This window comes from Zeus faber (genome assembly GCF_960531495.2).
Source record: "Zeus faber genome assembly, chromosome: 13".
Taxonomy (NCBI): domain Eukaryota; kingdom Metazoa; phylum Chordata; class Actinopteri; order Zeiformes; family Zeidae; genus Zeus; species Zeus faber.
In genome coordinates, this window is record NC_137198.1 from 8799528 (window position 1) to 8825961 (window position 26434).

Sequence of the window (26434 nt, forward strand, 5' to 3'; positions counted from 1 at the left end):
GATGCAATCTAAATGGCAATAGTTTCTAAACTCCACTAAAATCTGCTTTAGTCAAGTGAGCCAAATCGGAAAAAAAAATAAAATATATATATATATATATATCATATCAAACAGCCTAGTGGTGATCATCTCTATACACTTATGTTTGAAATCACACCCTGCCTACAATTCTTACACCACAAAAGTAATCTCCATTTATAATCGAGCGGTAGTGGATGAACTGGTTCACTGTGGTCCTAGACTCCACTGCCCACACCTGATGCACTGTGATAGCCCTTAATGAGAATGAAGAATAAATCGCCTGTAAAAAAAAAAAACTAAAAAAAAAAAAAAACCCAAAAAAGTATATCTGCACATCACTGGCACTAATCAAAGCAAGCTTCAAAAAACTGGAAAATTAACAATGCAAAACTAACCACAGAAACATTTTGTGTTAAATGACAAATAGCAAGCATGGACCGCATGGGTCTTCAACCACTGATAAAAACTCCACCTACTTTCATACTGTACATTTCCTATGTATGCATTACAGCGCTGCGTCTATAAACCAAGAGGATATACAAGTTTCTTTTTTTATTTTTTTTTATCAAATAAAAACACCTGTGAGGGCCGCTATAGAAACTATACAGTATTATGTATGGAGATGTGATGACAAGTACATCTTGGAAATGTCTTAATAGAAAGAGAAAGCAGAGATAAAGTCCATTCTACACCAGACAGGTTTCTTTTTTTTTTTTTTTTTCTCTTCTCCTTTCCTTTTTTTGTTTTTTGAAATTTTTTGTTTCTTTTACAGCAGTTTAGACTCAAGTAGGCTCCATCCGCGAGATGGGAGCGCTTTAACATTAAAGAACCAAGAGCAGTCAAATTATCAACACCTTCAAAAACCTGGTCCATAAATTAGATAAATTAAAAAAGAAAAAAAAAAAATTAATTACTTAAAGAAAAAGATAGTCACCATTTGTTTCCAGCCCCGGTCAGTAGCTGGGGCTGTCGCAGTAGTGTAGGGTTGTAAGGGTCAAGAAGGTTTGTGTCGGGTGGAACCTTTTCTCTGACTATTGCTCCTTTTATCTGCCGTTTGCTCAACACCTCTACACAGCTCCGTGTAGTCCTCCAAGAAGTGAAAAGTGGGGAGAAACCAAAAAAAAAAAAACAAAAAAAAAAAAAAAAAAAAATCACAGTATCAATATCACTGAAAATTCATTGGGGGGGGAAAAAAATAAAAAAAAAAAAAAAAAAAAACAGTACACTATCAAAAATGTGTTGTTTTTGCCAAAGATGTATGTACCACAGAGCCTTTTTTTGTACAGGAGCGTTTCTGTGTATATGTATTTACAAACATAAATATACACAAACAAGAACGTTTGCTGACTTCAGAGTGTGCGTCTGCGAGCGGAGGGCACACTCGCCCTCCGCTCGCCACTTGACAGCAAGCAATCTCTCTATTAACAAAGTGACGTTACAGTTAAAAACAAACAAAAAAAAACAAACAAACACAAGTAAACAGAAGCAAGTCCTTTGTCGACAAAATGGACGCAAATGTGTGACGGTGTGATTCTGATTGGGTGGCGGCGCGACAGAGGTGGCGCTGCCGCGAGCGACGCCTCCCGCCGGGTCGGATCTGCACCGCGGGGGGGGGGGAGGCGGCGTCTCGAGCACGCTAAAAATGCGACGGCCTTCCCACCCCCCGCCCGATCGGTCGCTCCTGGCTCCCGCGGCGGGAACGTCCTCGCTTCTCTGTGGGACTATGAACTCTGAAACGACACCGCCCAACCAGTGGCGCCGCTCGGAACACGCGAGAGCCCAGCGTCGAGCCTGAGGTCCTCTGGCTCCCGGTGTAGTGTCATAATGTCTGGGTTTTAAGTATGGAACCAGGTTCTGTGAAGGTCACATGGAAGGACACAGATCGCCCCTGCTCGTCTTTACAGAAAACATCGGCGGGAGGGAAGTAACGGGATTACCTTCAAGATAAAATTAAAAAAAAAATTAGAAAAAAGAAAGAAGTAATAATAAAATTAAAATAATCATCCCCACAGAAATATGCAAAGGATACTCCTATATAGTAAATTTCTGGTTTCATTTGTTTTCAGACATTTGTTGTTTTACTCATTTTTTGAGTTTTTCTTTCCTCTTTTGTAACCAACCTTCAAATTTGCACTTTTCTTTTTTTAAATAGGAGGAGACGTAGCAACAGATTACAGTTATCATTAAAAATGTAAAAAAAAAAAAGAAAAAAAAAAATTCTCGGCAATGAATAGATTTCAATAAGCTTTTTCTTTCCCTCTCGTGCTTTTTGTCCTAGAGTGTATACATACACACACACACACATATACACACACACACACACACACATATATATATATATATATATATACACACACATATATATATATACACACACATATATATATATATATATATATATATATATATATATATATATATATATATATATATATATATATATATATATATATATATATATATATATATATATATATATAAATAAACACACACACACACACACACACACACACACACACACACACACACACACATACATATACATACACACACAATTTTTTTTGCGATTGTAATGCTCACACTTGAGGGTACATTCATTGATGCAAGGTGGAGACAGAATACTACGCCCTGCCCCCTCGCGCCCCGTGTGCAGCACCACATCACTGTCTGGAGTAATGCTGCTCCACCACCGCAAACCGGCGGCGGGGTCCTGGAAAAAGTGTATCGGTCGTTCCGCTATGAACTGTATCGCTGGTCCTTTGGGTGTTACAGGAGGTAGCCTACAGAACGATCTTTCTGCCTCACCAAGGATCTGATCTCACGCCAGCGACTGGGAGGGTTCGGGCTTAAGCCACCAAACACATCTCCACGAGGTCCTTGTTGCCCCAAACACAGACTTGCACGCACACACACACACACACACACACACACACACACACACACACACACACACACACACACACACACACACACACACACACACACACACACACACACACACACACACACACACACACACACACACACAACCACCAAAGTCCCCTCCGTACTGTACAGGCCGCTCGACACGGTCTGAGTGCCAGATCAGTGTGCCAGAGCCGGCAGCCCAGGGCCAAATCTGACACATGGACCAGAATTTGGGGATGGGGGTGGGGGTGGGGGGCTCTGACACAGCAAGCTGCCAATAGAAGGTGGAAGAGGGCGAGCTTTGGTGAAAGAAATGAGGGGCGTAAAGAGGTGGGTTGGGGTCTGCGGATATAATGTACCCCAAAAACAGGAAGGTTACTATTGGTATGTGTGTTTATGTGTATATCTGTGTGTGTGTGTGTGTGTGTGTGTGTGTGTGTGTGTGTGTGTGTGTGTGTGTGTGTGTGTGTGAGAGCGAGAGATAGAATGTGCATGTGGGCGTAGTATGTTGTTTGATGCGTATGGAGTTGAGTGCACACTCCTGGTAGGGGTGTGCGTTTTTTTTTTTTTTTGTTTGTTTTTTTCCTCTGTGCAATGGGGAGGGGTGTGTGCGCGCTGCCCGTGCGTGGGCCGTCACACCAGGTTGTACTCTTTGAGATTTAGCTGTAGGATGGTGTCTTTGACGGCGGCAAACACGAAGCGGATGTTCTCAGTGTCCGTGGCACACGTGAAGTGGGAGTAGATGATCTTGTCGCTGTCCGGGTTCAAGTCCACAAACATCTTGAGGATGAACTCCCGAGCCGCCTGGGCATCTCGCTGGGGACCTGGGGGACGGAGGCCCGAAAGTTATTCTCAGAAAGGAGGATTTATAATATGGAAAATGGACGGTTGTGGGTTATCTTTTTTTATTTTTTATTTTTTTAATCAATAAAGTCACTTCAAGAGGGCCCTATTAACTCAGGCACAGTTTAGGGTTAACAAGACAAGACTCTTCTACGTCTAAAGTTCTGTCATATAAGTCACTGCTTCCATTCTATATTTAGATGCATAAATGTATTAAAAACACAGCAGGTACATTTTTCCAAAGGATACTGTGGAACAGAAATACATTATTCTTTTCAACTTAACACCACTACTCATGACCGTTCAATAGGGCAGAGGAAAAAAAAAAACTAAACCCGAAGAAGAGCTTGTTTTTCCTTTATTGCTCGGATTTTGTTTTTAATCTTCTTGGGAGTTTTTCGGGCTAAAAGTACCTGGAACGCGACAACCGCAGGGCGCAGGGAGGTGGTTGAACCGGGACGTTTCAGACGTCTCGTCGTTCTGAGTTGGATCAATACCGATGTGCATTCGGGGAAAAAATTTAAATGCAAAGCGGTGGCGATGATACCGGAAGGGAGAAGAACGTTGGCGCGATTTGATCGGTTTCAGGAGCGGGGCGCTTCGAGACGTCATCACCCGAAATGATAAAAGTCCGAGCTTCGTCTCTCGGGAAGTCATTCACATCCAGCGACAGACATCTCGAACCGATGGGGCGTTTAATGGAAACTCTGAAAACTGTAACCCCCGTGCTTGGTCACAGAAGGTGTTTCGGCACCGCAGGAGGCTCTAGGAAACCTTTGGAGGAACCGTCCCTTTCTTTAGCATCCGCGACGCACGATCCAGGAATGATCATCATTGTTAAAACACTGTTCTTGAGGGACATTTAAACTAAACAACACAAGAGGAACATCCACCGACCTAGGTGCAATACGATGTGTTTTACAGAACTCCAGAAAACTGTTTAACGTACCTGACATGACTAAACTGGACCCCGTATGTTGCTGCCTGCTGCTATATTTTCAGGTTACATTTGTTGTTTATCATAAGTTTTGTATACAGTATATTGCAATTGATTGTTCATTGATAATCTCAGTTACCATTCTGTTATTCTGCATCACTTGTACTCCTTATTGACTGTGTCTTTGGCATGGATAGATGCCAATCATTTTCTTTTCAGTCTGACTACAAAGCCCGAGCACCCAATCCCGGGTATTTACAGACACAAAGTGCTGATAAGAACACTGACATTTTCAGCTAAGGTAATAAGGCACACGTATTCCGCGTGTTTATTTATTTCTGTCGTGAATTCATTTGTAACCTGAAACTCTCGCTGTTTGTTATACAGTGTTTGAGTTCTCTCCCTTTATTGACATGTATGACTCTGTGCGACTTTGCACGACAGTATCTGCAGGGTTTCGTGCCAAACGGCTTCAAATGTAAGATAAATAGCTCCGGGTCTGTTCAGTGTGCTGTCAAATTAACAAATGTCTAATGATTCAAATGCAACATTATAAATACACTCCACGGATATGCTACTCTTAACAGGACGACCGACTTGTCAGCCGAATTCTGCATTTTCTGGCCGAGAGCGATAAGGCCTGGAGGTTTCCTGCTGCGGGTGTGTATCGACACACACTCTTGCTCTTTGGCACACACATATGACAAACTCACCGTCAAACTCGGGGAAGTAGTCCACCAGGTGGGAGTAGGAGATCTTCTCCTCCAGCAGGTCCTTCTTGTTGAGGAAGAGGATGACGGAGGAGTTCTGGAACCAGGGGTAGGTGATGATGGTCCTGAACAGCGCCTTGCTCTCCTCCATGCGGTTCTAGGGCGGAGGAGGAGAACGGGAGGGGGGAGAGAGTTAGCCGGATAAGTCCGGGTTCATAAAGTAAAAAAAACAAAACTTCCAATGCTTCCAATGTGAATCACAAAACGTTTTGCCAGGACCTTTCTCACGCGAGCATTTTTTTTTTCTAACGGTGCTTTTTAATTTCTTGTTCGGATTTAATCGTGATAAGCGAACAGGGACTCCCAGCGTTCTTTCAATTATGTATTCATACTGAAACGCAACATTAAAAAAAGATAGACGCGTTTAAAATGTTGGCATTAGTGGAGGACTCCAAGTCTAAATAAGTCATTCCACATTCAAATAAATAACATTAAATTTTTTTGTTTGACCAATTTGACCAAACTTCAAAACGGCATTAAAGTCAATACTCCCACACAGGAGCGACACACTTCCTGCCAGCTGCCATTCCAATGACGAGAGCGGTCCAATTCCACTATAATTCTGACTAATGGAAAACTAAAAATGGACAGTAATTCAATTTTGGAAGCAATATTTCTGGATTTGGCAAATTTCTGTTATGCATCTATTCATTATCATCTTTCATTTCAGATTACCAAATTAAGCTGCACTCACTATGCTTCATGTGCGGAGGAGAACATTCCAAAAACCAGGCAAATGTGCAAACTACAAGGAGGAGAGATAATTTCTGCTCATTGTGTGTGTACGTGCATCTCTTTGGTGTAGTGCAGAATTCTGTGTATTTGGGAAAAAATATTTAAAGCAACACTATGTGACTTTTTTTACATAAAAATAACAGCTTCAAAATAATTTTGATGGTACACTGACACGTAGCAGCTTCACCTCACAGACGGGCGGGCGAGATGGGCCGGGTGAGTGGCGGGCCCAGGACCTCGCACGCGACATCCCTGACTTTCACTGCGCCACAGGGCTTGTTTGGCGCGCGTGAGCCGTTCTTCCAGGCCAAGCACATCTGGTACCTACACCGCTAGCAGGGGGCCCTGTCTCTCCCTGCGGCTCCCCCGGAGCCGTGGACCGAGGGAAATGAGGCGAGGTCCGTGCATGGGGCGCTGTAACCTACTGTAGGTGTACATTATATTTGCATTTTTTACATCGACTGTTACTGAAACGTGACCGATAAAGTTCAAATTTGTCCGGTAAAATTTATTTTACCCGACCGAGTTTTACAACAGTTTTATTAAAGTGCAAATGCACTCAGAAACTGTAGGAGTGCAAATACCAAAAGTTGCATAGTGCTGCTTTAACTGCAATAGTACAGTGAATACATCGTTCCACCACCACATCCTCAAACTATTTGTTTCAGTGCGAGTGTGTGTGTGTGTGTGTGTGTGTGTGTGTGTGTGTGTCTGTGTTCTCCTACCTCATTGTCCGACTCCACCAGGACCTGGTCGTACTCACTGAGCGCCACCAGGAACATGATGGAGGTGACGTTCTCAAAGCAGTGAATCCACTTCCTCCTCTCTGACCTCTGACCTCCAACATCCACCATCCTGATGGACGGGGCACGGTGGGGGGGGGAGAGTGAGGAATTGCAAGTGGAGAAATAATGAGAACAAATTCTTTGTAAGAATTTTTTTTTTTTTTGAATAGTCGCAAGACAAAAAGCAGTGGCCAAACAAGATGTTGCCAAAGAATACAGCATGAATCCATCACACAAGATATGTTGAGTTCCAAAAATTTCTCTGGTGTCAACTATTGGTAATGTTTAGGTCAAAAAAATAAATAAATACAATTTAAAAAAGGAACTTTCTGGTGCACTTATGGAATCAAAATACACCAACAAGGAAAGATAAAATAAAAATCCCAAACAGTTAGACGATGACAATAAGAGTCCAGGATCCTTGACAGCTGGATTCCAGCGTAAGTGTTCGTTAAACACTTTAAGCGTTTGACCCAAATGAAAAATATAGTCTCTTACCCAGGGACCCGGGCTCATGGAAGCATATTTTTACAATCATGTGGGGACACACTGGAAGTAGAACTAGGATTCTTTTTTTATCCTGACCCATTGTTTAAGAAAACTGCTCGTTTTGAGGCCTTACATTTCAGGAAGAATGGTTGAGAATAAAAAAATGAATACAATTTTAAAAAATAATTAAAAATAATAATAAAAAGGTCTAATCAATGTCTGATGGATTCAAGCCCAAAGATTCAAAGGAGCTTGAGAAACGGGAGCTCTTCACTGCTACAGGAGACATTGTCACTACACAGACACGTATATACAGACACGAGACACAGGTGACCCATACCTGTCTTTAGAAGACGTGAATGAAATGTGCCTGCCACCATTAGCAAAGTAAAAAAAAAAAAAAAAAAAAAAGGACCGGTAAAACAGATCTAGCATCAGTTGAGAGAAAGAGTTGCACACGACGGTGGAACTCATGCTGCTCCTGTGGTCGTTTGCTCAACCCATTAAACTGAAAGCTGCTTATGCTGATAAGTATTAGACAAATAATACCCATCAACCCATCTAGTACCCATCACCATAAACGCCTCTTTCAGCGCAATCGTTCGACATTTCATGGAATAAATTGGGGCGTGTGAAGGTGTGTAGACTAAATAACATTCATTCTTTAACATCTATAGAGAAAAATGCTCCATAAGATGTTTTGGGGTTTATTCCCTGCCCTCCCAGGCACCTTCACTTTACGTCTCTCATCTGTTCTTTAAGTATTTGGACGATGAGAGCCTTTGGAGTTCTCATCGTTCCCCTTATTGACCGGGAGGTCGGGGGGGGGGGGCTCATCTGATGCTGGACCGGTCTCCGGGCTGAGCTGGTGTAACGGTGTGTGAGGGGACGGGAGGAGGGCTGCGCGGCGCCCCGGCGGCCGTCCCCGCACGACAAAGTGACAGTGAGGGCCCCGAGACTCTAGCGAGTCGCCAGAGGGGAAAAATCCGAGAGGGGGGGGGGGGGGTACAAAAGGAGAGAAAGTGTAGAAACAGAACAGATGTAGAGGGAGGAGGAAAAAATAACAATTAAAAAGGGAGATCAGTCGCGCTGCATCTGAAATGGCAAACTAGAATACGATTCAGAACGCCAAATTAGTATGCGACACGTTTTTGAGTCCGTGCGAAACCATAGCACATGGTACTTGTCGCATACCATTTACGCATAAACAAAAAAAGAACGCCATTTTGGACGCAGGGATGGAGTGAAAAAGGACAGAGAGGAAGGTCTGAAGAGCTACAGAGGGCACCTCTGGTGGTTTCCGACGCTGGTCATGCGTGCCGTTTCGTCTTATCGCACGCCTCGAGATTGGAAATATCCATCTCAAAAAGCAAGACCTTGACGAGGAGATGAACTGAGACAACATAACCCATGGAAGGCTTCAGCCTCGTTTCGTTCTTCAGTTTGCTTGGTCTGAACCATTCAGTCGCAGCAGAAGTCCTCTGGTTCCGTTTTCCTGAGCTTTCTCTCTTCTTCTTCTTCTTTTTCGGCAAGGTCCTCTCACTGGGGAGTTTAAGGTTCCCGGTTTCGTTAAGCTCCCATCCGCGACCACAGACTTTGCGTTCGAAACTGAGGACATTAATTATTGTGCTTGTGTACAGACAATACCGTTAAGGGCAGGACGCTGCTTTCCGTTTTTTTTGGGGCCAATCGCTAAACGCGGACCTGTGTGTCCTGTCGGGGGCGCAGAGCGATCCCTCACCGGGGGGGGGGGGGTCAGAGGGTCGGGGGTGTCGGACATATAAGCGATCCAATTCACTATGTAACAGTGCCCCCTGGCGGTGGCCCAGTCCACCGTGGTCCACCGGGACCCGGGGCCCAATCAGGGCCCTATAGGACCCGCGGCCAAAAATAACACTCCTCTGCCGCGAAGAGGACGACCTCGTTTCCTCTGCCAGTCGGAGAGAAAAGGAGGAGTGGAGGAGGAAGCGAGAGGAGAGGAGCGAAGTGACCCATTTAAAGAGACTGGGCTCCAAAATGTAGGACTTTGGGCTCACGAGAGGAAGGTTGTGTGTGTGTGTGTGTGTGTGTGTGTGTGTGTTTATGTGTGTGTGTGTGTGTGTGTGTGTATATGTGCGCGCGCTAAGGACTTCCTTTGGGGGAGGCGGGGTGGGGGGTGTCACAGAAAGTTTAAGACTACCACAGCGTTAGCGCGCACACGCCCCCCCCCCCCCCCCCCGTCTTGCATGCCGATGATGAGAAATCAGGAGTACGGGCACGACGGAGTTAACGGCACAGAGCGGCGACGGCTCGGTCCTAGAAAAAGTCCCGGCCCGGCCTCTCGATCACTGGGGAGACACAAAATACGCGAAACCAGCGGTACTGGCGGCACGACACACAGACATCAGGTCAGCTGGGTTAACATGTGGGGGGGGGGAGGTTAGAGGCGGCGGGGAGGGTCGTCTTCTCTACCTGAAAATGATGCTTTGCAAGTCGAAGGGGTACTCTATGATTCCTGTGGTGGGGATGCGTACTCTGAGTACGTCCTGCTGGGTGGGGAGATAGTTGGGATCCGCGATACGATCCAGATCGGAAAGATAGCTAGCCAGCCGAGAAAAGAGAGAGAGAGAGAGAGAGAGAGAGGAAGAGAGAGAGAGAGAGCGAGCGAGGGGGAGAGAGAGAGAGAGCGAGAGAGAGAGAGAGAGAGAGAGAGAGAAGGGAAAACAACAATAAAAACAAAAAAACAAACAAGATAAAGAGAAAACGACAGGAACAACAGTTACATAAAGCATGAAAGACGATAATCACAGGTCCCCTCCCATTCCAGGAATAATAGTTCAGTCCTGTGGGAAACACTTCACGAGAAACCAAATCCCAGAAAGGGGGGGGGGGGGGGGGGGGGTGTTGGCGTTACTGTTTCAACACCTGAATCCCTCAAAACTCCACTTTACAATTAGCAATTATGTTGCTGTAGAATTGTCTTTGGTCAATCCGCAAAGCAGCGGTTTTTTTTTTTTTATTAGGAGTTAGCAATGAATCAAACTGTTGAAATCTCAAGAGCGAGCTCCGAGGAGTGTGTGTGTGTGTGTGTGAGAGAGAGAGAGAGACAGTCACGGAAAGGTGGCATCGGTGACGGTAGCCCGTGGCAACAGTCAGGGCGGCAGAAAGTGTAGCGGCCCGGAACAAGATAAAGGTTTAGACGGCAAATTCTGGCCGGAGATACCAGGAAGTGCGTGCACCCCCCCGCCCCCCCGATTCTCAAATAAATCCAAACGGTTCCAATCCCAAATTCGTTGGCTTTGACAGATTTTGCGATGCGACTTCCTGGTAAAGCTGCAGCGCGGCTGTCTAATCCTCCATCGTCTGGAGTTTGGTGTCGGCTTCCGTCGTGCTCCGGTGCCTCGAAGCCTCGGAGTTCTAACCGGGGCCCAGAACCTCAGCGCGAGTCGGGACACAAACCACTGAGGTCTACTGACGTTGATCCACCATATTGCACTAACACCAATATAGACCAATAACCTGGGGGAGAGAGTAAAATATATATATATATATATATATATATATATATATATATATATATATATATATATATATATATATATATATATATATATATATATATATATATATATAGTTGTGGGGGGAGTGTTTTAGGGTGCTGATGGCTCTCAGTGGTTTGTGTCAGACTCCGGCTGTTGTGGCCCTGGTTCCGGTGAGGGTACCTGAAGATGACATTCTCCAGGTCAAATGGGTACTCTATGATTCCCGTGGTGGGAACACGGACCCTCAGCACATCCTGCTGGGTGGGAACGTACCCCTCTGCGGTCACACGGTCTATATCGCTAAGGTAACTGGAGACACATGTGACACACAGTATGGGTGACGCTGGAAGGGAGGAGGAAAGCAGCACACACACACACACACACACACTTCTAGACGCAAATCACTAAGTCATTTGCGCACAAAGGACATGAACAAAAATGCGCACACACACGAACGCGTGTCCTGATGACAGACTGTCAAATTGAACTTCAATACCTAAGGGCCCAACCAGGGGGCGGTATGAGGCGAACGACCAACTGTCTCTGGGCAACTAGCCAGGGCTAGCAAAATGGAGGGTATTTGTGAGACGCCGGTAGATAATCAAAAGCCCCCTTTTTCCACAGCCTGCGCAAGGCGGGAATGTGGCGCCGTTATTCCGCCTCGCCGCTCTGTGTAAAAGGTATGAAGACGGAATGGGGGAGCGTTGATCCACCTGAGCCGCCAGCGGCGGTAGCCACAGAGGTGAAACGGGGCCGAAACGCCGTCTGTGTGAAAGGCACAGCGGGCGTGGCGGAACAGGGGTGTGACGCTTTCGATGAGCAAGTGTTTCATTGGTCGGTTGGTCGCAGGAAAAATAAACTCCATTCAGGAGCTGCGCCTTGTCATAATGGACCCATCAGGGTCCATTCCTCTATAATCCCATTCGAATTTGTATGCTTTATTATTCTTAATATTAGAATATATTCAAAGAATATATTCAAACTTGTTTGGGTGTTAGGTACATGGTTCTGCCACAGCAGCTTCATGCATTCCCCTCCTCTACGGAGAAGTCCCCACATGGAGAAGCAATCCCAAAAAACACATCAAGTTCCGTCAGAGCTTGGAGCCTGGAGATGGAATGGGCAGAATGGCCCAGAATGGACTTCCACGCTTATTTAATTAAATCATTTTAAATAATTTTATAAATGATACGTTTATTATATCGGTGTGAACCATATGTTGCGCGTCACACTAGAGGCCGACGCCGTTGTGCTCCACGACACGCCCCCATGGTCACGGCATCCATCTAAAATCACATACGGGGGCGGCATTATGCCGCCTTTGTTTGGTTCAGTGTAAAAGAGCAAAGCTGTGTCAGAGACGGATCTTCTTTCCGTATTGCGGGGTCTCTGTATAAAAGCGGCTAAATAGTGAAATATTCCCAGATGGAAGGTATAGCCAGCTCGCCCAACGTTAATGTGCAGGGTTTTGCACTAAGATTCCTCGTCTATTTTAATTAAATTTTTAGCGCTTTCTACATACCTCACATACCGCGCTCTCAGGCTCCCCCTCTGTGTCGGGGCCCTTTTCCGTCGTCGGAAGGAGGTGTCATTGCGTTTCTCTGACAAATTTCCACGCAAAATGAACTTGCGTTGCTTCCATATTCCCTTGTAACTGTAGTTGTAACGTGCCCTACCATGTAGGGTGGTCCGGCGACACCCCCCCCCCTAGTTCTGTTTTTACAAAACAGGTGTTAATGAGCTCCGGGAGCTCAGCACACTTTGGGATCCGTATTAGGCAACACAAGAGGAGATATAAGAGGGGAGAGATATATATATATCTCAATATATTAAACAATATATATTATATATATTATGTAGTTGATGAATATACTACTATATAGGAGGGTAATTACTAGGGTAATGGGGAGAATATTCTTCGGTACATTTCAATTAGGCTCCTAATTACCAGAGGAGATAAAGCCTTATGTTGTACTTTGAATAGCTTACCAACTGTCCCTCTTGTCATTAACTCTTCTAGTCCGTCACCTTTTTTGTTATGCTACCAACATTTCCCTACACCATCTGACGTATGTGACTGCACTATTTTGTGGAACAGTCTAAATCTTCCATTCATGTGTGTCTATGGTGGCATTTAGGTTAAAGGGAAGACGGTTGCATAACTTCCAGACAAAAGTACTGACATTGCAATTTTTTTTAAAATCAATTCAGAAATTTAAATAATAGAATCCCATTAGAGTATGTTTTAAAAAATCTTTTTTTTTTTTTTTTTTTTTTTTTTTTTTTTTTAAAACCCAGCTCTAACTGACTGTTACTCGTGTGTTTACCTGCATGAAGGTTAGGAATACTAGGTAAATTTTAGCTTTAAGACATAATTTTAAAGATGGAAACACTGATGTAGACAGATATAGAAGGTGGAAAGACAACCTCATTATTTTCAAATTAATCATCAATCAATGTGGCCTGTGAATAAAAACAAGGTTAGCATCGTACCCTATATAGAACGTTCTTAAGGGTCAAAATGATCATTATATTCACACTCAGACAACATACATTTAATCCTGTACGCAAAAAAAATGTTTTTAAATCAAATAAAAACACATGCGCACTCTCACAAATCGTCCGGCAATTGTCAGGAAAAAAAAAAAAAAAAAAAAAAAAAACGCGAGGGCAGAATGGGCTTGCTGGCGTCATTTGTACCCACGCACGCAGGCCTCGACACAGACATACTATTTGGTGGAGTCGGAGAGCTGGTACTCCCTGCGGCGGTCGTAGGCCTCCTGGATCCCCGGGTCTGCCCACAGGGTCTTGATGGCTGTGATGTAGGGCTGGTCGAAGCCGTTAATCTTCTCGATGTCCACCTCCTTCACCAGCATGGCGTTAGACTGAGGACGGCAGGAGAACAGGAAAACAGATGAACAGGTAAACAGGTAAACAGGTACGTCAATAGAAGAAACAAGGATGTTGGCAGGATGAGGAAAAGAAAGGGGAGATTCTGCTCCTTCTGCCTATTATTTCAATTTAAAATCTAGTTCTCCAAACTTTCTTTGACTTCGCTTGGACACAATTCATTTCTGTGATGGATGCTTGGAGGAAGCCGTTATAATCTTTTTTTTTTTTTTTAAGAATGCATACACACTAGGCGACCTGAAATAAATTGTAGTTTTGAAAAAACAATCTGGAGTAAAATAGTTATATTTTATATAAAATATAACTATAACTAATATAACTAACGTTATATAAAATAGTTATATATATATATATTTTTTTTTTTGTTATCAGCTAAAATCTTCCCTCTGCTTTGCAATGTATATTCAAACACTAATTGAGGGTATTTTTAATATTAGGGTAATATTTGCATACTGAATTTAGAACATTGGGACTTTTTAAGGACCTGCAGACACCCTTGTGATGTCAATTTCGACAAGCTGGCAAACTAACACGGACCGCGACAGACCGCCGATTCATTCTTTTCCATCAATGAACATATCCTTCAAAGAATGAAATGGACATTCCGGAATGAATGAGCCCGGCTTGTGGCTAAGGTTCTGGCCCGGCTCTACCAGTGGACCGGCACTCACTCTGTTCTGCTCATATTTGAAGGGGATCTTGAGGGTCTCTGTGGCACGGATCATGGATTGCATGGAGGTGAAGATGTTCTGGTAAACAAGGCGGATGAATCCCCTCTTGTCTTCATCTGTGTAGCCTGCTCCGTGGATGATCCTCATCTGCTTGATGAAGGTGCTCTTGCCACTCTCTCCCGTTCCTGGAGGGTGGGGGGGGCACACAGCAGTGGCATAAATGGAGAGAAACCATGTTGGGATACAGTACAGGTACAGTTCATAATCACAAAATATCTCTTCTGAAAAAAAATAAAATATTTGCAGGTTAAGAACGTCAGGCATCTTCAAAATATAAAAGGGCGTCATGTCTTTTGCGATTGAACACAGCAGGCAGCATTGCTTCAGATGTTTTAATGTACAATCTCAGCCTTCACCATCTAGGTATTTCTTTTATAATATTATTAAAAAAAAAATAGTTGTTTTGATAATTATCCTGAGACCTAGCTGGGAATGAGGTGAGGAAGACCGAAAGGCCGAGTCGACCAACTGAACTACCGGGAAATAATGACATAAACGTTCCCTCAATGTAATTTGAAGACAAATGAAATAATCGCTTTGTTTTCCATTGTTTCACCCGGGCCTACGATGGGAGTCATTGGAAGATAAAGCGGGAGGATGGGGGGGGTGATGACAATCAGTCTACCTGGCAAAATATTTCTCTCTAGCGCTGAACGATTGAGGAAAATGAAATAATTGCTATTTCTTTATTTATTTAAACCAATATTGCGATGGCAATTTAGTATGCAATTCTTTATTTAAGTTCCTTACCTTCTGAATTATTCACTAAACGCAAGCAACAAATCATTCTATAGAAGTGGTACTCAACCTTTCTCAGCTCAGGAGCCACATTAACCAAAAATATTTAAAAAAAAAAGTCCCTTTCCCCCATCGAATCATTATGAATATTAAAATAAGGCTACTTGTAATATCTTACTAAGGAATGAAAAGCATTATGTATGAAATAATGGAAATTTACGATTATTACCATTACCATGTTTGTATTACTATTGCAACTGCGGAAAAAAACAAAGTTACGTAGAGAACGCGCCGAGTTGACTCTACCACGCATGTCTGCTGCAGTGACAGGTTTTTGTGCTGCAGCGGAAGATGCCGCGTTATCTGGAATGTCGCACTTAGATTATTATTTATTTTATTTTTTTTATAAAAAAACGTGGATTGATATCAAAGTTACATTTACATTTACATTTAGTCATTTTAGCAGACGCTTTTATCCAAAGCGACTTACAATTGTTCAAACACCGACGGACGCAGCCATCAGGAGCAATTAGGGGTTAAGTGTCTTGCTCAAGGACACTACAGCATGCTAACAGGAGGAGCCTGGGATCGAACCAGCAACCTTTAGATCACTAGACCACCAGCTCTACCGCCTGAGCTACCATCCCCCAAAGTTGTTTTTTCTATTTATTAATCGCATAGAGGCTGTTGTGGTGCCTGTGGAGGATTTGGGCACGGTGGTCTCGCGTGGCGCGGATGGTCCGGTGATAAGTTGCGGCTCCGGGTTATGACTTATATACGGTGATGATATAATTAAATACGAATAATTAATAATAAAATTGCAAGTGGAAACCAGGTGATCAGCCATTGATCACTCAGGTAACAGATCACTACCAGGAAACAGATCTATATAGATGCGCTGACTCTGGAAGCCGTCATAGGTTGACGTTCTAATGGGAGGTTCCATTAGAACGTGTGTGTGTGTGTTGTCCAGGCGACAACAAGCCTGTGATCCAAGACAAGACATATGTCAGAGTAAGAGCAATCTCAAGTGGGAATGGCGCTCGTATTTCTATTATTGATTAATTTGTGTCAACTTATTTCAGACAGTTTTAAGATCAGCTTGAACGGCTTTAGTCTCTAGCAGGTTTGTAAATAAATATTAACGTGGACTAAAGCATCCCAGGTGACTACATAATTGTTTCATCAAAACAGTCATAATCTAGTCTGGATAAGTGGCAGTTTCCACCACCACCAGCTCCCTTTAAGGAAATTGACGATGCTTAATTGGTTATAGTAAGTGATAGGCGGAGTGTCTTAATTTTGCCCAGCGGCAGGAACTTCTGACCATGTTTCTCTGTGTGCGAGTGAGAACACGTTGAGGGAAAAGGGAAGGAAAATCTCGGGGGCCAGGTATCGCGGCCTGGCTCGAAGACAATTCAACACCTTATCCTCCACTCCGGATCAAAATCCCCGGCCAATAACGCTCAAAAAGGAGAAAGCAAGGGGCGGGTGCTACACATGTTACAAAAGCCTGCAGGTTTGCAGCCTTCCTCTCCTGTCCTCCTGTGTTCTTATCCGGTTGGAAGCCCGTAAACCTCTATTTTTTACTGGTGTGGGGGTTTTCCAGAAGGGAGACAGAAGACTGAAGGCATTTACTGTACAACAATTGGTCTGATTCATTTCTTGCAGCCCTGCACTACAGTGCAGCTTTACCGAGGAAGATCCTGGCTGTTAATGCGTGCAAGGGCCCTATCAACAGTATTAGAGTCAACGTTGCAATATTTAGAGAGCTACGGTGCTTGCCGAATAAATCTCCACTTGACAAGGGGGCTTGTAAGGCCTACCCCACATTTAAAAGCATTACTTGCTGTCCTACTTGCCCAGAACAACTTCCCCCAGCTCAAAAGAAAAGAAAAAACAAAAAGCTGGTGGCGTTTGAATCCTCAATCTTCACCAAAAAAATAAAAAAAAGGATCCAACACAGATCCATATCTGTGAAGTAAAAGGAAAAGACAAGGGTAAACACACACACACACACACACACACACACACACCACCTACATTCAAGGTTTTTGAAGAGCAGCCATATTCTGTTACCATAGCAACCCCTCCTCTGACTCCCTCTCTTTTTCACCCCCCCCCCCCATTTTTTTCCCATCCATCCCTGCTCTCCTCTTTCCTAGCAGATAGTAAATATAACTGTGAGCCCCTCAGGCTTGCTCTGTGCTCTTCATCTCGGCTGTAACACACAGAGAACCCCCTCCCCGCCCGTGAGCCTTTCAGACCAGAGACGGAGAGGGAGAAAGAGAGTTACGACGAGGCTTGTCTGAGGTCAGTGCCGGGCGGGCTCCTATCGCCAATGACTCAGTAAGGGTGTGGGGAGAAGCAACCGCTTCTGGATCGGTGCAGACCGAGAGAGCGAGCGCTTTCCCAAACGAGATACAGAAAACCAAGTTAGCCCACTCTGTTCACTCTCAGCGCAAAAAAAATGCTAAATCAGGAAGATGGGGGCCGAGATTCCTTCATCCGAAAGAAGGGCCCTAATCTTAATGACCGACATACGATGTCTCTCGTTTCCAAAAAAATTAAAAATGTAATGAATGAAGCTCAGCGGCTTTATCAATGTGGCGGTCTGTGCCAATCCTCAGCATTAATTCTAGTGAGAAACACGATGGTCTGCGTGACGTATGGAGAGCAGAGCGAGGTGCAGCAGGGAGTGTATGTCTCCTTTGTGTGCTCGGGTGCAGCAACAGTGTCCTGGCAGTGACTGCAGACTGCCTCCGAGAGGGAGCAGAAGGATCACTCTCTGGCTAAACGTCTGATTTATTTCTCGTGACCCCGTCACAAGATCTCCCTCCTCTTGCTCGCTCGCTCGCTCGCCCGCCCGCCCCCTCCCTCTCTCCCTCTCTCCCCCCATCCACTGTTGCATTCCCTCTTTCACCAGACGGCACACTACCAGTCTCTGTCTCGCTCTCCCTCCCCATTCACTAACCCAAAACCGCAACTACTCCATGTCCTTTACTACCCCCTCTCGCTACGAAGTACACTACATCAACTCCCCCAACCCCATCAGCAACGCCTACGCCAACCACCCCCTCGACTCAGGGCTTGAAATACGCTTGCCCATTCCCATCCGCCTTCTTGTCAGGAATTTGGACATTCGTTAACTAGAATCCATCCATTCTTTTTTAGTGATGACCTAGAAAAAGGAGGTCACCTTTTAATAGCTCACACTACTTGGGATGGATAACGCTTTGCTTTCCAGCTAGCGACGGGCAATCGAGATTGAGCGAGAAAGAGCACGAGAAAGAGACGGCGATCTAACAGCACAGGGTTCGGTGCACTGCCTACACACTAGCACTTAACCAATGTGGAAGCAAATTGTTTCTTGGAGCAGAGGGGACATCAACAAGGTCAAGGGCAAGTCAAAGTGTAAATACAACAGGTTAATAAAAGATATACATTGTCAAAAAAATAAACGCATTCAAACAGCCATTGTGTCAAGCGGTTCAACACTTCACCTGCACCCTCCGGCGGCAAGCCAGCTTTCATAAGCATTTAAATAACTACTGTACGCCATCCCATACCTGATGGACCCAACCTCACTGTCTCAGTTCAGCAGGTTTAGTTCGGCACGGGTTGCCGTACTATGTGTAGTTAATTGTGTGTAAGTTACACGTGCATTATTCTTGCAAAGCATGAAGACTGGTCTACAAGCACAGTGGCACATACACCGATGCGACACTGACTTTCTAAGAGCAAGGGAAATTCTGAGGTAGGGATTTGGATCACGGTAAAAACGCATGCAAATTAGTGGCCTAGCAGTCTAACCACATAGTCCAAATTGTCTTGGGTTATCTGTGTGAGGTTTATTCAACCTGTGCAGCCGCTGCATGGCTAATACACCCGTATGGTAACAGCAGAGTTAAGGCGTTAGAAGATCAAAACTGGCACCAGCAAGGTGTGTCTGTGTGGGAGGCAACAATTCCAAACAAATGCAGGAAAAAGGCGGGAAGTTTTAAGGCATCCCATAGTGTACAAAATTCTAGACCTCGACTGTCTGAGACACAACGGAAGACGTTGGAGCCAAGGCAGCCTTGAGCTACGTAACACACACACACACACACACCAGCTGCCTGCCCGGCAGTGGAATCAGAGGGATCCTGTTGTCAACCTCGAGGCATAGACGTTACCTTTAGTGCGATGGCCCACTTCTCTCACTCACACACACACAGACACACGATAAAGGGAGGAGTAGTCTTTTCCTCCCTTACTCTCAGTTGCGTTACATCTTTCCAGTGTTTCCTGTCGTCTGTATATAGGCAAATCGGCGCTGCTCTGCACTGGATGTCTCCCTGCATCTGCCGAGTGCTTGACGTGTGTGGGTGTGCGAGAGCGGCAAATTGCATATACAGGCTATAGCGCATGCACGCACACAGAACATGCACTCTCACAAACTCACACATCCCAATTTTACCACCTTAGGATGGCTTTCTCTGTTTGTCAGTGAGTATGCGCTGAGTGCTGCTCTGTTTGAGTGGGTGTGGGGGAGCAGCAAATGCAATACTGGCATCAAAAACGGGCTAGTGCTAGCAGGAATATCTAATCCTTCAATGTAGCAGGCAGCCATTGCACACCGTTTTACATGGAGACGTTGCTTCGGTTGCACTTGTCATTTAAATGCATATTTTATGTCAGAGCTCAGATAAAAACCCAGTATATCCACTGTAATTTTGGAGAACAATGTCTGAGCCCAAACCACAACACGGTTTCCATAAGATTGCCTTTCTATTATTACGATCAGTTTATGGATCCTGACATTGACTGATGACTGAATTTGCATTGAAATAACACATTGTGTAGCCGTAGACCGTAAATTAAGAAAGAGGCAATGGAAGAAGGTGCTGCAGGCAAAGCAGGTTGGTATGAGGAAACAAAAACGCCACTGTGACTCAAGGCTGAAGATAATGGTGGTAAACATAAAGCCCGTCTACGTCCCTGTACTGTCTGGGGACGACGGTAGCGCCAGTATGTGGAACAGTAACCATCTAGCCTCATTCACCCCGATATCTCAAGAGACCAACCCATGACTCCATTTAAGAGTGCCTTTGTTTCTCCATCCGTGCACTGCAGTTTAACGTGAACAACCGTGTGTACAAGGAACCTAATAATAGAGACACTAAGAGTAACAATTTAAAAGCAATCTACAGGATTGCAGAGAACCCACGGGTCCACAGTGTGTCCCCGGTTTAATGGCATTTGCATATCGTCAAAAAAGCTGAACCATTGTTTACCGGCGTCAATGAATCATGAATGCATTCAAATTCTTGGAGTTGTACGGTTAAACATGTGCAGCTTTACTAACCACAATTCAAGGCCCAAATGCAAAGTGGTGGGCGGTTCCCACATCGACGTCAAGTTAAGTCAACAGCTTCATGAGTAGTAATGAATTAAACTCTTGCATTTTAGGCGCCAAACCCACACGGAATTAAACACTTTGTATCTGTAAATTCTAAATATTGCTTATATGCATGAGGTATTGTAAACTTAAGTTGATTTATACAGGCCCCCAGCCCACCAAAGAAAAAAAAAAAAGAAAACATTATTCCCAAATATGGGCGGAAAGTAATTTTTTTTACTTATCCTAAATCAAATCACTACTTTTCCGTGAATATAGGACTACTCCTGACCACCCTCTTTAAATGGCTTCAATAGAACATATCCTTACCCTAAAGTAGCGCTCGGTAAGTTTGAAGGAAAACAAACAGACACCACCTTCTGATTGCCCCACACTCTTTGCTTCCCCGCCCCTCGACGTGCACATGTTGTTAAACTTGAATTTCGCTACAAGTCCGGAGGGGAGTTTCACCCGTCGCTGACATGCGTGCTGTTGTTTGACAGAACGTGAGGGCTGGTGTGCTGCTCCAGAGCGATATAGGATTGGTCAAACAAATTATAAAAGGAGTTCTGTTTGAATGCGACAAGAGTAATTATTATATCCATCTTGCTGACGGTCTGTTGTGTTATCACCTCTATTTATGTTCAACCAATATTGGAAACACTTTTGCTAAAAGGGATGTGTGTACGCGCGTGTGTGTGTGTGTGTGTGGGGGGGGGGCGACATGGACACGAAATGCAACAAGAACAAATATGTTTTAGTTAAAAACCACATTACTCCAGCCAATGGACCAGGCCAGGCTCAGATCCAGTTGCTCCCCATACATTAGATTCGATTTTTGCAACAATTGCCACGCTCTTGTGCTGCGGTGTTTGGCAAAAAAGTAAAACCATCCCTATGCAATCGCCCTGCCTCTTTGAGACAGGGTGAGAGAGCAAAGACTCTCCACCTCAAAACTGTAGTTTGAGCGGTTGCCAGGTTCACTTTGCCTTTCCATTATTGGCGCTAGCTGGTTGTGTCGGTGAAAATCAGAGTCTTTTATCACCTATTGCCATGGTGTTTCCCAGTGTGTGACAAGGTCTAACCCCTGCTCCCTTTTTCCATTTCGGAGAAAAATTTGAAGTGGAAAGCGGGATGTGAAATTGGCTGGAGGTGGCCTTTAAAGGTTTGCTACACCTTGATTAAATGTGTTTAATTGATGGATGGTGCCTGGAATCTCCTGGGCGTGCGATGCCAACAAAAAGATTCTGACAGACTGTAGAGAAACAAGCTTTATCAGCAAAATGACTGAAGATTTAAAATAGAAGCAATTCCATGAGACTCATTAGTTAGTCGTTAATTATCTCACAGCTTGAACAGATGAATAACACAAATTTTACCTCATTCGCTCAGGTTTGTAAAATATAAATAAAAATACACAGGCAATACATATTTAACAATATAATCCCCAGTGAACACACACAAGTGTAACCCTTGTGTTGTGAAAATGGATTTAGGAGAATCTTGACGGCGCTCACACGTTACGTGGAGGTGCAGACTCCACTCCACTGTGGAGAAGAGCTTGGGGGTCTGCATTGCCTTATATGATCAAAAATAATACAAAAAAATAATAACTCAGCAAAGGGGGAGGTCAACAATTAAGTCCTCAGCCTGAACCCGACACTCTCTGGAAGAATCAAAGCCTCTTCCAAAGAGGTTTTCTGAAGCGGGTAACAAGCTGCAGCATATCCATCAACTCAAATAGAAAAAATAAATAAATAAAATAAAAAGAAAATCTTGAAGTGAAAATTTGGCTATAGACTACTCGTGCATGGAGACATGCCTGCTTTAAGACATTACTTTGACAAAGCTCCTTCAAGGAAGCAAAAGCTTCAGCCAGCGAATGCGGCGCAATCGTCTTTTGGGCTGCAGAGCAGACTATCCATCGTTCTTTTTGAGCCACCTATTCCTGTTCGGGGTTGTGCCTCAGGCATAAGGCAGGGGGACCTGCAAACTCTATCTGAGAATCAGACCGAGGCCTCCGGTGTTAGAAGTGAACCAAACTACCCACCGCTGCAGTTTTCAATTCGAACCCTCGCTTGAGAGCAGTACTGCCCCAAACCAAAGTTTAGCTGAGAGAACGTGAATACAGTTGTCATGGATCCTTTACACTCTCATAAAACACTTATTTAAAATTCAGGTGAAAATGTTTTTTTATCAGAAGGCATGTGTAAGTTGCCTCGTGTAAATTGTGGAAGTGCATCGGCAGCTTGACCGAGGGATGTGCATCCAGCTCAGCCTGCACATCGGGAAGCCGTAGAGCAGTTGCCCCCCCCCACACACTCACTTTACTGATCATCCGTTTGCTCCAGCAGTTAATTCACCCAATGCCGCAAAGGGCATAGCTCCCGGACTACTGTGTTTTGACCAAGTACAGGCAAACTACTGGCCTGTGGAGCAGGAGGCTGCGTGTCTGGCCTGATATGGCCCTGCAAGAAGGCAGCCAGATCTTGGGCAACACCACAGCCATTGCATAATTGCCCCCCCCCCCCCCTTTTTTTTTTAATCTAAAAAAACCATCAGCAAAACTACCACTTACCTTCACCTCATCCTCATGTAAGACCTCATACCAATGCTTTACATAAACAGGGAGAGACAAAAGAATGTATTCTTAAAAGGGCAATCATTTTAGACCTCGGACATTAGAAATCGTCTGAGAGTTAAGAGAAATTTAACCGGCGGTTCACTCCCGGCGAGTGAAGAAGCCTCATGCAGCGGTAACGGTAGTTCTAATTCTGTCAATCTATAATGGTTCTCAAAAAGCTTGACGGGCTCACAGTAGATTCAAAAAAAAAAGACGGAATAAAACTGCTGGATAGACACCAACAAGGGGAAAATTCAAACCAAAGCCAAACATGGTGTATCACAGATAAAATATCCCATGTAAATGCCCTAAGGTAGAGACCGACAGGCTATGGTGAAACCCTTTCCCACAGTACGAGTGCTTTTATTGGCAGCCCAATCTCTTTAAATGTCCAGAATTTTACTTTGCCTCGCTTTTGACAACTCGCTTGAATAGCCACGCTTCTGGAATCAGTGACAGGGATTGTCTTTCTCTTCCAGTTAGGTGTGGAGAGGCAGCTAGCTCACTGGGGGCCACTGACCTAAGAGTATGTCTAGAGGATAATAGGAGTCAGTGACATCTTAGAGTCTGAGCAGCGGCTGTGTTTAACCAAGCCTATTAAAACCTGGACTAATCCTGCCTTACACGTCCTTATCCAGGCTCTCGCTGACGGCCTAAACTCACTTAGGATAGGCCATTTACAGCATGACTGATTGCAGTTCTGCCTATCTCATCACACTGAATTTCTTATGCACGCACACACACGCACACAGACACACACAGCCCCCCCCTCCACACACACACACACACACACACACACACTATCCATTTTTTACAAACTTTGCCTTTAAGGTAAAGGATATTTTGTCTCAATCAGGCTAATGTCTGAGGCGATCAGCTAGTAAAGCCCCAACTCAATAACGCCGGGGTCGAAGGGTAGTTGTTAACACATTCCCGTGTTTCCTGAAATTGTTTTTAATTAATCCTTTGCTGCATGTCTTACAACTGAAAAGCAGTCCCAGGACATAAGCCAGAGGGACATTTTCAGGTAACAAAGGGGAAAATATCCGTTAGATGAATCGAGCTCCCGCGGCCCCGTTTTGCCCACATCATGATCTAAAAAACAATAGAACCAAATCAGATGGTGAGGAAAAAAAAACATGTATATATAGACAGTATAACCGGTGTGGCCTACTTCTCTAAGCGGCGGCAGTCAGCAGGGAAATGACTGAAAGTGAATGCCACACATGTCAGATAACCTGAGCTGCTTTAGGTGGCCAAGAAACGAGAGCAAACACTTCGAAACAAGGGGAGAGACAACCTAGTTCATTCTCGACCGTCCTCGGAAAGCAATTACTACATTTCCCCAAGACCACTTTCGGCGCAGCGAGGATCCAAAGGGCTCACATGACGCGGTGGGCCAGCAACCACCACCAAGCGTGCACAGGAAACAAAACTTTGTTTGCGGGGAGGAGGTGAAACGCTCCTTCGTTTTTCGCTCGAGTGTGGTATCGATGCAGTCGAGTTCTACTTATTCAATACAAACACAATCATCCATTGGATACGTAAATACCTGAGCTGCTCATCCGACTAAGTACACAGAGAAACGCCTTCGCCACCCAAAGCGTGGCGCTACGAAGTTTACACTTACAGATCATAATCAATAAATGCAATGAACAGATAAGAGCGTTAAGGCATATAGCAATTCAAGTGCAAATACCTGTAGAGAACAAGTGGGAGAAAAAGCTTTAATCCCACAGTGCCACACAGCCAGAATTATGATATTACCACCTGAAAAAGCACTGTACCCTGGTGTACATAGTTTGCTGCATGCTGCACATATTATTTTGATTATGGATATGTTTTGCATGTATTTTGCCTGTATATTTGTGCATTTCTCCTTCTTCGTTTTACGAGTCTTCCCTACATCGTTCCACTGCACCCCGGTCGTACGACTGCATGCGGCGACTAAAAACGTTGAAATTGGTGATGAAAACGCCGCACTGCTCACTTCGGTCCCCCCCACCCCCACCCCCACCATCCCCATCCCCATCCCCATTTTGACCGCGTTTCCGTCTCTCCTGAACCGAAGCTGCGACCCCGAACCGCCGCGTGTTGCTATAGGGAACTTACCTGGACGATCTGCACCGAAAGATTACCGTGGCGTCTGGTGAACTTGGCCATTAACGAGGAAGATTCTAGGAAGAACTAGGCAGCTCCGGGTGTGGACTGTTGATACGGAGCTTTATTCATTTTTACCTTTATTGTGGAATGCTAAACGTTTATATTTATATTTATATATATATATATATATATATATATATATATATATATATATATACACACACATTTTTTTTTTTAGGTTTATTGTACATTGCCAAATTAGTATTTTACAAAGCCATTTGTTATTATTTTATTGCATATAACCATTTAGGGTTTTTTTTTTTTGGTTTATTTCAAAATGCCAGTTTTCCTATTTTTATTATTACCGCTTTATCATTATCGCCCACTGTTTTGATGCGATCTATCTTAGTTAGCATGTGACAGCTGGCGAACGGTGACAGTTGTGATCGACAGACAACTGGATGCAAAGTCAACACTTTCCACACGACACCGTGTGGATATAAACACTCGTAACCGTGAATTACGGGATGTCAGCGCCGTTTATCTGGGTGAATAACTTAATCAGCATTAAGTGGCCACGGTGGTGAAGCCCATGCCATTCCAAGGCTAACCCTGACTAGCAGCACGGTTAGCTAGCCTGGCTCAGCAAGGCCACGAAGTATGGCGCCGTGAAAACACCACCGCCCCCCCCCCCAAAAAAACAAAAAAAAACAGCCGAAGAGAGACGCCGGCGAGCGGGCCGGGCGGTGTACCGAGTAGCAGTAGCTTCAGCTCCCTCCTCGAGTCGCGCTTGTCTCGGCGCAGCTGCTTGTCGATCTCGGCGTTGATCCGCTTCGACTCCTTGGCCTCCTCGCTCAGGCAGCACGCCATCATGGACTCCAGCGTCATCCCCCCCTCCGGCTCCGGCAGAGCGCTCTGCCCGCGGCTCTGGATCCCCAACC

General features: G+C 44.6%; 1 protein-coding gene across 1 annotated transcript; it reads right to left on the reverse strand.

The window, feature by feature from the left end:
* Positions 1-3016: 3016 nt before the first annotated feature.
* On the reverse strand, positions 3017-26381 carry LOC307238795 (guanine nucleotide-binding protein G(q) subunit alpha-like; the record flags this gene model as incomplete). Its single annotated transcript, XM_080011939.1, has 7 exons — positions 3017-3752; positions 5422-5575; positions 6939-7068; positions 9939-10067; positions 13739-13893; positions 14590-14774; positions 26246-26381. The coding sequence occupies 7 exons, from the start codon at positions 26379-26381 to the stop codon at positions 3562-3564; spliced, it is 1080 nt and encodes a 359-aa protein (XP_079868065.1). The 3' UTR covers positions 3017-3561.
* Between the last annotated feature and the right edge of the window lie 53 nt (positions 26382-26434).